The 15,915-nt window shown below is 47.0% G+C and overlaps 1 protein-coding gene across 3 annotated transcripts; it reads left to right on the top strand.

Moving 5' to 3' along the window:
• Positions 1-969: 969 nt before the first annotated feature.
• LOC142003786 (cathepsin S-like) lies at positions 970-13,990 on the top strand. Of its 3 annotated transcripts, none has more exons than XM_074981057.1 (8): positions 970-1,106; positions 2,408-2,548; positions 5,462-5,584; positions 7,039-7,188; positions 7,266-7,490; positions 9,522-9,687; positions 12,035-12,137; positions 12,375-13,990. In XM_074981057.1, the coding sequence occupies exons 2-8, from the start codon at positions 2,417-2,419 to the stop codon at positions 12,472-12,474; spliced, it is 999 nt and encodes a 332-aa protein (XP_074837158.1). In that variant the 5' UTR covers positions 970-1,106; positions 2,408-2,416; the 3' UTR covers positions 12,475-13,990. The 3 variants fall into 3 exon arrangements, with proteins under 3 accessions (XP_074837158.1, XP_074837160.1, XP_074837159.1); XM_074981058.1 differs by lacking the exon at positions 970-1,106 and adding an exon at positions 3,242-3,291 and having other exon boundaries at positions 2,432-2,548; XM_074981059.1 differs by lacking the exon at positions 7,266-7,490.
• Positions 13,991-15,915: the final 1,925 nt, after the last annotated feature.

Genomic DNA, 15,915 nt, shown 5'->3' with positions numbered 1-15,915 from the left:
ACTTGCGTCTTTTCTCATCGGAGCAGCAAGGGCTCCAGGTCCCTGCAGAGCACACAGGTGGGCATTTATAATCCCACTAGTCAGAGGTTTTCAGCACCAGGTTCAGTGGCACCAGGAAATCTTGTCCTGATGTTTCTCAGGTGAGGCATTTTCCTTGTTGCTGCAGATGTCTTTTTCTTTTCTTTTTCTTTGTGAATCAGCTGAACCTCCTGACACTTGGCTCATTTGTTGGGGAAGTGGTGAGTTAAGGATGAGGACTGCAGCCACACCTGGTGCTTTAGCAGATCCTTGCCAAGGTGGCTTGTAATGCACAGCTTCCATCCTGCAGTGCTGGCTTCTGTTCTCCTTTACTCCCAAGCATTGCACAGTGACAAAATGGGACTAACTGGTCAGGTGACAGCATGGCTGAAAAGGATCTGAGGTTACAAGGGATCACGGACTGAATATGAGTGATGCAGCTGTGAACAAGGCTAATGTTCTTCTAGAGGGTGTTAACCAGGAGCGTGTGTGTAAGACATGGGAGGTAATTCCCTGCTCTACTCAGCTCCAGTAAGGGCTTAGCTGTGATCTGTGTGTCACACTTTAAAAAAAAAAAATAGGTGGCTGAATTGGAGAGCATCCAGGGGAGAGCAGCAGAAATGATAAAACCTGATGTACAAGGAAAGTTTCATAAAACTGTTTAGTTTGGACAAAACGAGACTGGGCTTGGGGGAAATCTGACAAAGAAATAAAAAAATGAGACCCAAAAAAACTAAGAGCTGTTAGCAAGAGGTCTGTGCTCAGTTGTTCTCCATATTCACTGAGGGATGGACAAGAAGTAGTGGGTTTACTCTGCAACAACAGAGATGTAGGTTGGAGACTAGGAACAACTTTTGCACATTAAGCAGCAAAAGTGAAACCGGAGATTCTGCCACTTCCTCATTCACGGTCCCATGTGACAAGCTTGGCAGGGCAAACCAAAGTCTTTCCTGTAGTCAGAGCAGGACAGTTGTTGGGGCTCACTCAGGAGTTGCCCTCCTTGGTGGGGGAATTTGGGGAATTCTTGCTGCCTGCTGATCAGCTCAGGATTCTTCCCTAGAAATCTCCACCAGGCGAAGCCCTGTCAGGTAGGTTTGACTTTTTGCTTTTTCCCCTTTGTGCTTTAAATCTCTTTGTCATGTGTGGAACATGTTTTGAGGAAGTTAAATCACGTCCTTTTTTATTTTGCTTCTAAAGAGTTTTCTTTGGCCAACGCCCTTGTGTATCAATCTTGTCTTTCTAGACTCATATGCACCTCTTACATACAGCCCCTCCATCTAGTCTCATGTATCCTCTCTGTCTTACTCAGTCTTTCTAACCCCATACACCCTCCATGTCCCTATCTAGGTTGTAGTCTTCAAAGGAACCTAGGAGAGTTTGGGAAAGTAAGCGGGATTTGGGTGCCTTGTTCCCTTGAAAATCACTTGGGCGCCATTGAAAATATAAGCTTTGAACTTTGCTCACGGCAGAGAGAGGAGGAATCTCAGACAGTCAGCGTCTGATCTTTTGCACTATCACCGAGGAGCGGAAATTGGGACACTTGAATTAACCACATAGATATTATCCTTTACCAATGTAGGGTAAAATTCCTAGACAAGCCATGATATTCTACTAAGAACCACTGTTCTAAATTTGAGTCTGGAAGCTAGGCCTGAGCCCACCTGGAAGGCCATCCCATCTGAACAAAGACAGAGATAGTCACACTGGCAATCACATTCCAGGAAGAGAGCCTTAGGATGTCGGGGGTGGGAGCTGGGGAGAGGCAGGAATAAATGCTTGATAACCTTCTGTGTTTTGATTCTTTAGATGTAACAAGAATGGTCATATCCGTGTGAGGATAACATTGTGATGCCGACATCACTTTACACATTATTGTCACTTAATGTTTGCTTTGTTCAAAGAACTTTCTGTAAGACCTTTCTTGTCATCTCTGGCCCTCCCCTTGACTGAGACTCCCTCTTTAAACCCTTCTCTGAAACCCACCCACTCATGCATCTGACAAAGTGGGTCTTTGCCCACAAAAGCTTATGTTCCAAATTATCTGTTAGTCTATAAGGTGCCACAGGACTTCTTGTTGTCTCTGTAAGGTATTAGTGGAAAGCACTATTGTAAGCTTCTTAGATTATCAGCTAATTGTGCTAATTTCCCTTGTTATTAGCTTCTAGCCAGGGGTTCTGGGGTTTCTCTCCTCCACCATCCCCTGTTGCTTCAATCTCCATGCATCAACATTCTATATAATCAATTGTAACCTGGTGTTTGGCAGTGTACACTAGCCTACAAGTGAAGTAACACTCCACCAGAGTTGTGTGTGTAATAAACCCTCCTGTTTACTTCATACATGGTGTCCAGACTTTGTTCCAACAGCCAGTGCGCTCTCCTCTTTCCTTAGCTTAGCAGAATGAAGCTTTGGGCTTGTATCTTCTTGGCTTCTCTTGCTGCTGGTGCTGCTGCACATCTACAAACAGATCCGATGCTGGATTTCCACTGGGAGCTATGGAAGAAATCCTATGGCAAGCAGTACAGCCACCAGGTAGGGTCTGGGTAGCTGTGGGTTTAAAGTGAGCCTGGTGTGGTGGTGGGGGAGAAGGATTGCCACCTCTATCTCCCCTCAGGCCAGCTGATATCCAAGGTCTTAGCCTCCTGGCCCTAGGCCAGCTGTCAGTGAGAACCCTGCCTCCCACCATTTTCCATTGCAAAGATCTTGCTATGTTCAGATGTAATGAGCATTGGGGCTCTATATAGTCCCTTAATCTTGCCTAAAGCATGCCAGGGTATACCTTATTTTTCAAAGTGTGTTTTGTTGGGGGTATGTTGTAGTCACATGTCTTTTTTTTTTACACAATTCAATTTTGGAGCCAAAACTTGCAGATTCGGGTTGAAAGAAGGAATTGGGGAATTTGGCTCGATTTTCGTAAATGGTTTGGGTCAAATTTTAAAAAATGGTGGAATGATGGAACTAGTTCTTGTCAGGCTTTAATAAATTAATTGTTTGGACTTTTCATTTTGGGAAGCCATTTTTGTTGGACTTTCCTTCAGTTCTATTTTTAAAACAAGGAGTTTTTAAAAGCCCCAAATGAAATGAAATATTTGATCCAAATAAAAATATTTAATGGATTATTCATACATTTCTCTGCCAAACTGAAAAATGAGTAATTTGCACAGATGTCAGCTGTATTGTGAATGTTTAGTTCTTGATGTGTTACATCCTAATTGTATGTTCCAGGCCTTACTACTTTCTCTGAGCTGAATGCCCCATCTGCTTGGAGTTATTAGGTAATTCCACAGCACTTACATCCTAAATTAGAAAGTGTTATCTCTGTGCTGGTTACATTCTGTCTTCCAACAATTCCCACTGATGATTTAAATGGATACTGTGTGATCAGGCTTTTGGATGGGGGAGCAAAGGTGGCAGTTGACCCAGGGCGTGGCATTTCAAAGGTGCCTTGAGCTCTGTCCGCTACCACTGCTGGGCCGCTTTGAAAAGCTGCATTGCACGGTGCAATCACTCTGAGCGTGAATTTGAGCAAGTGGGGGAGGAGGAGACAGAGCCAACTGCCTTAAGTCCTGCCCTTGTTCTTGGCTCTTCTCCTTCTGGGGCAGAGAGCCACCCCCTTGCACCCGGGCCAATGGCAACTGTAAACACCACTGAGTAAGAACATAAGAATGGCCATACTGGGTCAGACCAAAGGTCCATCCAGCCCAGCATCCCATCTGCCGACGGTGGCCAATGCCAGGTGCCCCAGAGAAGGAGAACAGAAGACAATGATCAAGTGATTTATCTCCTGCCATCCATCTCCTGCCCTTGTTCTGAAGGCCAGGGCACCATACTTTATCCCTGGCTAATAGCCATTTATGGACCTAACCTGCAAAAATTTATCAAGCTCTTTTTTAAACCCTAATAGAGTCCTGGCCTTCACAGCCTCCTTGGGCAAGGAGTTCCACAGGTTGACTGTGCGCTGTGTGAAGAAAAATTTCCTTTTATTAGTTTTGAACCTACTACCCATCAATTTCATTTGGTGTCCCCTAGTTCTTGTATTATGGGAAAAGGTAAATAATTTTTCTATATTCACTTTCTCCACACCATTCATGATTTTATATTCCTCTATCATATCGCCCCTCAATTGCCTCTTTTCCAAACTGAAAAGTCCCAGTCTCTCTAGCCTCTCCCCATATGGGACCCGTTCCAAGCCCCTAATCATCTTAGTCGCCCTTTTCTGAACCTTTTCTAATGCCAATATATCTTTTTTGAGGTGAGGAGACCACATCTGCACGCAGTACTCAAGATGTGGGCGTACCATAGTTTTATATAGGGGAAGTATGATATCTTTTGTCTTATTATCGATCCCTTTTTTAATCATTCCTAACATCCTATTTGCTTTACTAACTGCCGCCGCACACTGCGTGGATGTCTTCAGAGAACTATCCACTATAACTCCAAGATCCCTTTTCTGATCTGTCGTAGCTAAATTTGGAGTGTGATTCTTCGCTCCTTCACCAGTTGTTTAGTGCTCATAGAATCATAGAGTTCATCTGGAAGAGACCTCAGGAGGTCATCTAGTCCAACCCCCTGCACAAATCAGGATGAATCCTATCCTATCAAGTCTGGCCTTAAAAACCTCTAAGGATGGAGACTCTACCACCTCTCTAGGTAATCCATTCCAGTGCTTCACCATCCTTCTAGTGAAAGTTTTTTCCTAATATTCAGTTTAGATCTCTCCCACTGCAACTTGAGACTATTCTGTCATCTGCCACCCCTGAGAACAGCCTGGCTCCATCCTCTTTGGAACCCCACTTCAGGTAGTTGAAGGCTGCTACCGAATTCCCCCTCACTCTTCTCTTCTGTAGACTAAATAAGCCCAAATCCATCAGCATCTCCTCATAAGTCATGTGCCCCAGCCCCTTAACCATTGCCCTCTACTGGACTCTCTCCTATTTGTCCACATCCGTTCTATAGTGGGGAGCCCAAAACTGGATACACTATTCCACATATGACCTCATCAGTGCTAAACAGAGAGAAATAATCACTTCTCTCGATATGCTGGCAATGTGCCTTCCAATGCAGCCCAGTATGTCATTAGCCTTCTTAGTAATATATCCATATCCAGCTACTCCTCTACTCTTACCTTCAGAACTGCTGCTTAGCCAGTCATTCCCCAGCCCTGTTGCTGTGTGCTGTTAAAAAGCTGCTGCACACCATTCTAGAACTAGCTGCATTTTGGGAGTGGGGAAGGACTCAATCTTGCCAAGCTTACCTTGTAAAGACTTGCCTAGATTTCCCAAGGAAGTTTTGCATGAGGGAGTGTTGCAGGATCTAGGCAATATTTTTGCAATTCTTTGTTTGTGGAGGATGAAAAAGTGCAGTGGAAGTTAAACTACATCCCATTTACACTGCAGATGGCTTCTTCTGGGCTATGGCATATAATAGGCTGTGCTTTGGTTCCAGAAAGAGGAAGGGGCACGGCGTGTGACCTGGGAAAAGAACCTCAAGCTCGTTATGCTGCATAACTTCGAGCACTCACTGGGGCTGCATTCCTATGAACTAGGCATGAACCACTTGGCTGACATGGTAAGTTTAAAAACTGTCGCTGCGGACCAAGAGACTGAGCGTCTTGCAGTTATCTGTGCAGTATTTCCCATGGGGTGCCATGCCCAGAGAATGTCACTGAATCGAGACGCAGTAAGCAATGAATAAAATGCCAGTAGAAGCCTCAGAAACCACAGCATCCCTATGTATCCTCCAGTGGCAACCTGTCCCAGCACCTCTCTGAGAGTGGTCTGCGCATGAAATACGCTACCAGGGTGGGTAGTCCTCATTTTTCCAAGTGCAGGTACTCCCCCACCCCGACTAGCCTCCAGCAGACATGAACCCCTCCCCCTCCAATTTGTTCCTGTACCACATGGTATCCTCCAAGCTGTATGACCTTGCATATAGGTACGTGTGAGGCCAAAAGTGTAGAAATCCTGCTCCCACATTTACTTTATTGTCTGTCACTTTCCTTTACGCTCGTGAGGAATGTCAGATGTGGAGTAACACACAGCCTGGTTACTAGGCTGTTGCTGGTTAAGGAAGTTGCTCCTTTAACTGAAATTGCAGGGCTTGTTCTGCCAGCCTCATCAGAATCCTCAAATTGTGGGTGGCTAAAAAATCCTGCCACTTTTTTGAAAATCCAAGTCTGAGAGCTCTTTTTCTGTGCCTCTGGAATTTGTACCTTTTAAGTGTATTTTTTTTTTCCTGCGGTTGCCCGCAGGTGTATGAGAGAGAGAGTTTTGTTTTTTAAGCTTAAATTTTTCTTTCAGTTTCAAAGCCTGCTCCCCAGGTTGGTGCTTTAAAGATAACATCAGACATTAAGACACTCTTAATAAAATGAAGCAGAGATTTTATTTGTTTGGTGGCTGAAAGATCAATCTAAAGTTAGTTTCAGGTGGATGAAATGGAAAAGACAGAAACAATTCATTTAGGATTGGACAACACATTTTGTTCCATTTTCTAGGCTATTTCATCTTTTTTACAAAAATAAAATAAAATGGAAGTAAATTTTGAACAGAAAAATCACTTGGAATCAAAACATTTTGACTAGTTTTGGAAAAAAAAATCTGGCTGTAACAATCTGGCAAATTTGAGGTGAATTCACACAATGTTTCAGTTGACCCAAATATGCACTTTTCAACCAAAAAAGGAAAAAAATTAGTGCTGCCTGGAAGTTTTCTTGCAGCCCTAGTCCTGGGTTCTATCCCCGCCAATGTTCTGTAGTAGGAAGATTAGTACCCAAAAGAATCATGACATCCAGAGTTCCAGGCAAACAGCTACATACACAATGGACCATTGCATCAGCCAGGCTGATCCCCAGCATTCAGGCATGCTCATATTATCCTCTGAAGAAAGGAAAACACCATATCCGGGAACAAGTGTTGTGAACCTGTGCCACAGAGTTTGTATTTGAACTTCCCCAGTGTTTGGGGTCAGCCTGAACAGTCACAGGGCATCAGTCTGACAGGGTGTGTTTGTGTTTTTTTAACTAGACCGGTGAGGAAGTAGCAGCTTTGTTAACTGGAGTGAAAATTCCCCACCAACTTGACCGGAATTCCATCTACAGGACACACCCTGGGCATAGTGTGCCTGACTCCATGGACTGGAGAGAGAAAGGATGTGTTACTGATGTGAAAAATCAGGTGGGAGGTTCAGTCTGGTCCCTAACTCCATGGGTGCCCATTAGCAGCAGCTGAGCACATCTGTCTGGCTTTTCCAGGGGGCCTGTGGTTCCTGCTGGGCTTTCAGTGCTGTCGGTGCCCTAGAAGCCCAGGTGAAACTGAAAACCGGAAACCTGGTGTCTCTCAGCGCACAGAACCTAGTCGACTGTTCCACTATGTATGGGAACCACGGCTGCGGGGGGGGGTTGATGACTGATGCTTTCCAGTACATCATCGATAATGATGGCATTGATTCAGATGCTTCCTATCCGTACACAGCTCAGGTGGGTGTCAAAGTTTAAATCAAACAAACAGACAGGGTCATCCCTACTGACACACACAGTGCACAGCTGCACAGGGTATCACAAAATCCAGTGGCTCCCAGGCACATCCCCCAGCTGACAACCTCCCACACATTGTGGGGTGTGCACAGCTCAAGGAATGAGGAGGAGCAGTGGCTGGCTGCATAGAAGGCAGCAGGCCATAAAAGTGCTGCTTCTCTCCAGCTGGCTGTTTGGCCATCTTCTGCTCCTCCTGAGACCCCGGCCCATGCTTGCACTGCTCGCTGCCACGTGCCTGCTGCCCTGAGCTGTCAGAAGTGAGCCTTCCCTGCACCGCTTGCCCTTTTTCTGCCTCTATAGCTTCTGCTCTTGCACTCCCTGTGAAGGGAGTGACCCCCCGCCCCAAGAGAAGTGGCTGTTTTCCCCTGGGGGATGTGGTGGGGGGATGGTACTCGTCTGCATAGGGTACCAGCGTTGGTAGGAACGTCCCTGCACATTTGTGATGGGGGGCACTCAAGAATTTGGTATGTGGTCGTGGGCTGCACTCTTGCATGATATTAATAGAGGAGGTGCAGGATATGGGGTGGACGTGGGCCCAGAAGGGAGCTGGGGGTGGGAGACTGAGGTGCAGGAGGCGGATGTGAGATCTGTGATGGAATTTGGGTGAAGGAGGGGGTTGTGGCATGGGGCAGGGGATTGGGGTACACATCTAGGAGAGGATTCTAACCTGGAGGAGGGGGGTTTAGGAGGGTGTGCAGGGCTCTGTGTGTGTGTGTGTGTGAGAGAGAGAGAGAGAGAGAGAGAGGGAGAGAGAGATCTGGGGCAAGAGTGCATGAGGGGTGCAGGGATTTGGGTTGTGACCGGGGCAGGAGATTAGGGTGCAAGGTCTAGAAGGGAGTTGTGACCTGGAGGAGGGATGTAAGAGGGCGTGCAGGGTCTCAGAAGGGGTATGGGTGTAGGAGCAGGGGTTTGGATTATGTGGTTTGGGGGCAAAAGGGGGGCAGAGGACTGGGCAGGCAGGCGGGACTGGGGTTCCAGAGGCAGGGTCTTGCCGGAAGGAGCCCAGCAGGTTCCTTACCCAGGCTCCCTGCCTTCATGGCCCTATACATACTAAGAGCAGCTGCAAGGGACATATGCACTGCTCTGAACTGAGTGCTGTGAGCCTGGGAAGAGAGGGGAGGTACTTCACATGCTGCCTGTCCTGCGATCAGACAGCTCCTGTTGGCTGGAAACCAGCCAATGGGAGCTGCAAGATTTGAAGGAAGCAGGGGGCATGGTGAAAAGCCACCCTCCCTGCAAGCTCTGGCATTCTCTGAGCCCGGCAGCTGGCTTTTGTGAGTACCCAGTGAGGGCAGGGAAGGCAGGGAGCTGTCTGAGGTGCTTGCGGGCTGGATCTAGGGAATTGTCAGGTGAGATCTGGCCTGCAGGCCTTATTTTGCCTGGCCCTGACATAGAGGATCTGTTTATACTGCACACTAAGGCCAGGTTCTGACTCAGGTTTGATCCTCTTCTGTCCACACACAAATCATCCTGACTCTGGTTAGAAAGCACTCAAGACAGCGGTGACAGATTCTTCCTGAAGTGGCTGGGCCAGGAGGCCCCACGCCCTCTGTGGCCCCATCCCCTTCTTGCTCCATTCCCCTCTTCCCATTGATTGCTCTTTCCCACCGTCACTCACTTTTGCCGAGCTGGGGCAAGGGCATTGGGGTGCAAGAGGCAAATGGGGGCTGAGGCTGGGGCTCTAGGCTCTGGGTGGAGCTGTGGATGGTGGTTTGAGGTGCAGGAGGGGTTCCTGGCTGGGCAGAGCATTGGGGTGCAGGAAAGGGGGTGAGAGCTCTGGCTGTGGGTGCACGCTCAAGGGGAGTGGGATAGAAATGAGGAGTTTAAGTACTGGAGAGGGGTCTGGGATGGGCAGTAGGCTGTGGTCGTGGGGTTGGATGAAGGCCCAGCTGGGGAAGGTGAGCCCCATCCCTTCGGCCCAAGACTCTGCCCTCTCTACACCCCTCTGCTTCACCTGCTATTTGCCACTGCCAGAATGGAACGTGCCACTATAACTCTACCACACGAGCCGCCACCTGCTCCAAGTACGTTGAGCTTCCATATGCCGACGAAGCAGCTCTGAAGGATGCTATAGCCAATATTGGACCTGTTTCCGTTGCTATAGATGCAAAACAGCCGACATTTTTCCTGTACAGATCAGGTACGTTCTCTAACCTACAACACCTCACCCCCCGGTGCTGTGTGTAGTTTGAAGCAGTGGTGTCTCTGTTTTCTGTGCATTGTCTCTTTAAATTGAAAGAGGACTGTGGAGGAAGTAGCTGTTTGTTCTGCAGCATGTTACCGAGGAGGCGCACACATAGTGCTCTTCTTGTGGAGATGGGGCTTTTGTTTTCTTATTTTTTTCCCTGTAATCTTTGTCCCTCAATAAATTCCTGTAATTATAAAATAAAAGCCGCAGGTAGCTGAAATTACTGTACATGTTTTGCTCTTTGTGAGTAACACCATCATGTGACACCCTTTGGTTCATATGTGCTGAGGCTTTTATTTTTCTCCTGAGATGCTACACTGTTGCTCCACGCGGAGACCCTGACCGGCCCTCTACTCCACCACTTCCCCTAAGGCTTCATCCTCACTCCGCCTCTTCCTTCTCTTCTAAGGCCCTATCCCTGCACATCCTCTTCCCACCCCTGCTCCAACCCAGAGGCCACCACTTGGATCATTGCTTTCTGCTCTCCTTCAAGCAACTTCCTTAGCTTGCAAACAGCTGATTTGCTGTGCAGCCCATCAGCTATGACTAGTGGGTGCTGAGCATCCATGATTGATTGTCATTGGTGCTCCAGCCTCAGAGCACCCATGGAATCGATCCTTGTGCTTGATTCAATGTGTATTATATGTCCCCTTCTAGCAGGTACTAAGAGGATAAAAACCTACTACTGCTAGAAGCATTTCTTGTCTTATATGTAAGATATATGTCTCTTGTCTTATGTAGGATATGTCTGTGCTGCATGCTACTGGTGGTGGCATCTAGGGTTGGTATAGCAATGGGAAGCAGGCTGTGTCCGCAGCATGCTGTATCATTGTGCATGGTAGTGGAAGGCTTGAGGGAATAGAGGCAGTGGGAGCTATCGGAGTATTTCCCTGCTAGTTCCTGCTGCTGGAGTTTTTCTTGGGAGCAGGGAAGGCCACAGATACAGGGAGGTAGTTTAACAGCACATAACTCTGCTAAAAATAGCAATATAGACGGGTGTGTAGGGCATATACCGTAATGGTGCAGGTGTATTTTCACTCCAAACCCGTTTACACCGGTGCAGGATGTGTATGTAGTGTTTATAGTTTCCATGCTGCCATATGGAGTGTGCAGTATGGACATGCTTTTTGACTGGAAGCTCACTGGGGCAGGGACTGTCTTTTTACTCTGTTTCTCCCTCTGCTGGCTACCCTGGGCACCCAAAACAACTGAGGAAGGGTCACTTGACTGCTTTTGTGGTTTCCCTTTGCTTCCACATCAGTCATTTTTCTGCGGGAAAGCAAACAATTCAGTGGATGACGTAAGTTCTGTACACGCACGGTGGTGCAGAATTCTTCCAGGAGTAAAATGTGGACTCTTTACTTGTGTTGACCTATTGCTAGTGTACCTGGGTGGGCAGAAGGGAATGAGACTTTTGGAGCTTATCGCATGAGCGTTTCCCGCTGGAGCTTAAAGACCCAACCACTTTTAGTCAAGACTCTGGCAGGCTCATCAACCTCTCTGTGGCCCAGTCACTAGAGGGGACAGAATACTCCACTGAGTAATGGGTATGGCTTACATTAACCTGTGCTTATTTGATTAGTTTTGACTAGGTTGTATCCCAAGCCCAATGTGATATTTTAGCAGTAATTTTGTGCTGCATCAAAGTCAGCCCAGGACAGCTCTAAAATGGCCTTTCAGCCCAGTTCTGGGGCTGAGATAATTCATGGGGTAAATTAGGCAGTCTTGGATGTTGTATAAATTATGGCAAGCTCCCAAGGGCCACACAGAATTGCTGGAGAACCTAACCCTGGCTGGCATGCCAGGACTTTTAGAAGTAGGCATCCTAAGAAAGCTTGTGGCTGTCTTACTAGTTCCTGTGGTGGTAAAATTCTGGATTTGGGGCTTTTACAGGAACTTTAAAGGAACTGTAGTAGGAGAAAGATTCCCCCTGGTGTTTATGGGAGTAGGGGTATTGAAATAGCTCAAGGCATGATGGGGTGCTGGAGCCTGTCCAAAATTGAACAGGCCATGGGTACTAAAGATTCCATTAGACAGTGTGCTGGACTAGGGCTTAGGAGAGCTGGGTTCTATTTGCAGGACAAGTCACTTCCCTCCCTGTGCCTCAGTGTCTCCATCTGCACAATGGAGATGAGACTTATCTGCTTTGTGATCTATTGGGAAAAAGAGTGACCAATTGTTGTTACCCCCACCCCTGGTATGGAACCAGTTTAGCAGCATATTGGTACCATGTGAGTACCATGTGATGCCCCTGCTGGCTTTCTTTCCTTCCATGTGATAGTACATTTTTTCCTTCCAGGAGTCTATGATGACCCACGTTGCACACAAGAAGTGAATCATGGGGTTTTAGCTATTGGCTATGGCACCCTGGATGGGAAGGACTTTTGGCTAGTGAAAAACAGGTAAAGGGAAATCCATCATTGAGCCATATTTATCTATAGAATACCATCCTCCTTTGATGCATATGGGGTGTGAGTAAGTTGTGTAGAGCTGTTTGTGTGTCTGTGTGAGGTGAATTGGACTGTAACGTATTACACATCCTGAAACACATGAGTAAATTTGGAAGGGGAACCCAACCTATAAAGATAGGTGTTTTATGCTTTTCATGTTTAATTCTGTGTTGTTTCCCCTTCCAACAGCTGGGGGAAATATTTTGGAGACCAAGGTTACATTCGAATGTCCCGGAACAATGGAAATCACTGTGGGATTGCCAGCTACGGTTGTTATCCACAAATATAGATGGACACTCCACTTCACAATGCACTCTTAAGATGGGATGCGTTAATGTGCTAAAGTGCCTTGCTGTAATCTAACTGCTCTATTTGCAAACTGTATGGCAAAATCCTGCCATCAGACCCAGGCGGTGGATCTGAGATAAGCAGCAGAAATGATGACCTTGATCGGTTAGTCTAGTCCAGAATTTGGGCACTTTTAGCTGTTTCTCCCTATCCCCAAATGGTATGTTTGATTGATTAATGTCTATACCGGGGTCAGCAACCCCCAGCATGGGTGCCAAGAGTGGCATGCAAGCTGATCTTCATTGGCACACAAGCTGGGAGCTCAGCCCTGCCCCTACCTCCCCATACACCTGGGAGCTTGGTCAAAGCCATGCTGTCTGTGGATTAACAAAAGACCAGCTAATACTACCAGCTACCACCTAAACAGTAAAGCTCTGCACCTTAATTCATTTATTACTGAAGTTGTTTTAAGTAGGACTATTAGTGACTTCAAAAAGTATCACCAGCACTTGGATTGTACATAGAGGTCAAATTCCAGCACTCCACCTCAGAAAGGTTGCTGACTCCTGATCTGTACCTTGCTTGGCACAGGTAAAGGTGCTATTTGAGTGTCAAGTATCATTACTGCTGCTGTCTCAAAAAGTAATGGAGCGAAGGCTGTGTCATGTAGATACAGCCGTTGGTGGACCAGGATATTTGCTGAAGCCACCCCTGAGGAGAAGCTAAGTAGCTTACGTAGCACCTCCCTAGCCATTTATCGATTTTCCACAGTGCAGGTCACAACGCAGCCATTCACAACCTGGAAGATCAAGCTAACTGTGGACATTCTTTGGGCAGTGAGGCAGGGGAAACACGTTTTCCATGGCTTTACAAAATTGGGTTGCTATTTTATAGTGCCACTCGCGTAAGTTTTATGCAAAGATGTTAGCACACCAGTCGTCAGAAATTACCTGAGGTCACCTTGTGGCACAGAGAAGGCCAGCCACAGAACCAAGTGCTGCTGCTGTTATAGAATGTGACCTAAAGAGCAAGATCTGCCTTTGCTACCAGCAGCCCTCAGACCAAGGACACAGAGACGAAAAGCCTGATTCTCTCTTCCACTGCACAGCCATTTACACCTGGGCAAATTAGGTGTACGATGTTGCTGAGTCAGAAAGGTAGCAGGTTTCATCCTAGGTATAAATGACCACATGTGGTGCACAGGTGCAGGGACCCAGCCCCAAAGGTTGTAAATCTAGCTGCAGGTATGGGGCTAGTGATTGAATGAGCAAGTGTGCAGGGAAAGGGTGAACATGGAGTCCTCACCTCCAGTCCCAAGTGCAAGGTCTGTAAGGCAGTCATGCTAGCTGTGGGACTCACATCTGCTGCCCTGCTCTACTCCACAGGCCATGGGGGAGTCCAGCTTCTGGATCTGACCTGCTTTGCCCTACATTGGAATGTGATTTGCAGACACCTGTAGAGGAAATCATTGTAGGATACAGGTTCAAAGGCAAAAATAAATTCATCTCTGAAAAGTTTAGGTTCAGTCTGTTCAGTGGGGCCAGGTCGGGGATACCTGACGAGTGACAAAATAGAAAAGCCCAGTTAAGACCAACAGCTACCACAGCCCTGGGACTTTTGGGGGAGGGGTGCCCAGTTGTGCAGCCTTGGAAGGGTTTGGGGCCGACAGTGGAATGGTCAGTACTTAGTGCCACTCGTATCACTGCACTGGACTCCCCACTTTTCACAACAGCTTAGAGTGGTGGAGCACCTCCCTAGCCACTTGTATCAATTTTGCACAGTGCAGGTCACAATGCAGCCATTAACAACCTGGGAGATCAAGCAAACCGTGGACATTCTTTGGGCAGTGAAGCGGGGTCACTGCCTCGTGGCAATTCAAAGGGACCCAGAACTGCTACTTTGGCAGTGGCAGGGACTGGAGCTCCAGGCCCCTTTGGAACACTGGGCTCTTGTACAGTGGCCCCTGTTGCCTCCCTGACCCCTCCAATCTGTGGGCCTGGCAAGGACACACTGATTACAGCTGAAACAAAATCTCACGCCCAGATGATGCAAAATCTGACCCATGTTGATGGAGCCTTCAGTCTCTGCAAAGCCAAGAGGGTTCTGTGTGGCACAGGGATCCAACTGAATTATTCTGATTACAAGATCAAGATCTTAAATAATCAGTGGCAAGTGGGCAAAAATGTGGGATCCATCAGTATGTTGCAGGGCCAGATGGAAAAATGATTGCTGATTTTTCCTGCCTGTCCCACTAATCTGGTTGACAATGGGGAGCTGGGCCTCAGTTATTTCTCTCTTTGTGGCTGGGTTTTAGCAAAATTACAAGCTGACTGTTGCAAAAACAAAGCCCAACAAACTCGGGAAAAAACCTGTTAAGTGGCTAAATGTGGAACAACCGAGCAACATCACCTCATGGGTAAATTTCATTAGATTTGCAACACCTATCAAAGCAAAAGGAGCCAATTAATGTTTGCCCTGGGTTAAATCTGCCACTGTTCCTGGCTACATATGGCTGCCCCATGTCAGGCTGGGATGGCCAGGTGAGTAACTGGTGTATCTTGGCCAGCCACAGTTGCTAGGCAGCGTCTGACTGTACTATTTGGTATTTGAACCTTTAGGGTAACATTCACACTGTGCAGAGGGCCAGCAGAAAGTCTCAGTGCCAATCTAGGGTGATCAGGTGCCTAGTTTTCAACTGCAAAGTCTGCTCAAAAAGATAGTGGACAATCATAGTCTGGTTAGTGAGTGGGGGAAAGCAGAAGGCCCTGGGTAATCACTCGTGCCAGCCCCTACTCAGCTAGGGCTGCCTCCTGTCTTCTTGGGGGCACTACAGTTTTTGCAACACCCACAAAGGGTGAGACAACAGGAAATCACACCTACCACAGATCTTTTAAAATTTGCTTTTAATTCATCGAAGAACTCCACCTCCAGAGCAACCCATCTGAAGCCCCAGCAGCCTGCAAGATCATGTGAAAATCACATGATACTTAACAAAGTTTTGTTTTTCTTAAGGCTAATTCTAGGTGTTTCCGCTTTTGGTGATCATGTGAAAAATGAGAACAGAACTGCTGTGGCAATGCCAGCAACAAACATAGATCTCTGTATTTCAAAATGGACTTTTGAGAGCGGGAAACATGCCTTGTTAAATTACCAATGACCCTGTCTGCCTTGACATAATTTCCAAGGCCTGGAGCGTTGCTTGCTGTTCTACTTAAAAGAATTCTATTTTAGCCCTACACATGATACTGAACCTCAGGCATGTTTTAATCTAATTGTTTAGTGTAAAAACATTGTATAGTCTCTAAGGGGGAAAGTTTCCCCTCCGATGTATTTGGTGGATCTAAAACAAGCTGCAGAAATGAGAACTTATTGCAGCACGCCTCATCAAGGAGGAGGATATTTTTAGTTCACTCGCTACAAACCTCCTAGAGATGTTGTGAGG

The sequence above is a fragment of the Carettochelys insculpta genome, chromosome 30 (genome assembly GCF_033958435.1).
Source record: "Carettochelys insculpta isolate YL-2023 chromosome 30, ASM3395843v1, whole genome shotgun sequence".
Lineage (NCBI taxonomy): Eukaryota > Metazoa > Chordata > Testudines > Carettochelyidae > Carettochelys > Carettochelys insculpta.
The sequence above is the reverse complement of the archived record's forward strand: the minus strand, read 5'-3'. Positions and strand labels throughout refer to the sequence as shown.

Bases quoted from the DNA above. Each gene is read 5' to 3' on its own strand.
- LOC142003786 (XM_074981057.1), top strand. From the start codon at position 2,417: ATGAAGCTTTGGGCTTGTATCTTCTTGGCTTCTCTTGCTGCTGGTGCT. The intron at 2,549-5,461 runs GTAGGGTCTGGG...CTTTGGTTCCAG, and splicing joins GCAAGCAGTACAGCCACCAG to AAAGAGGAAGGGGCACGGCG. The intron at 9,688-12,034 runs GTACGTTCTCTA...TTTTCCTTCCAG, and splicing joins ATTTTTCCTGTACAGATCAG to GAGTCTATGATGACCCACGT.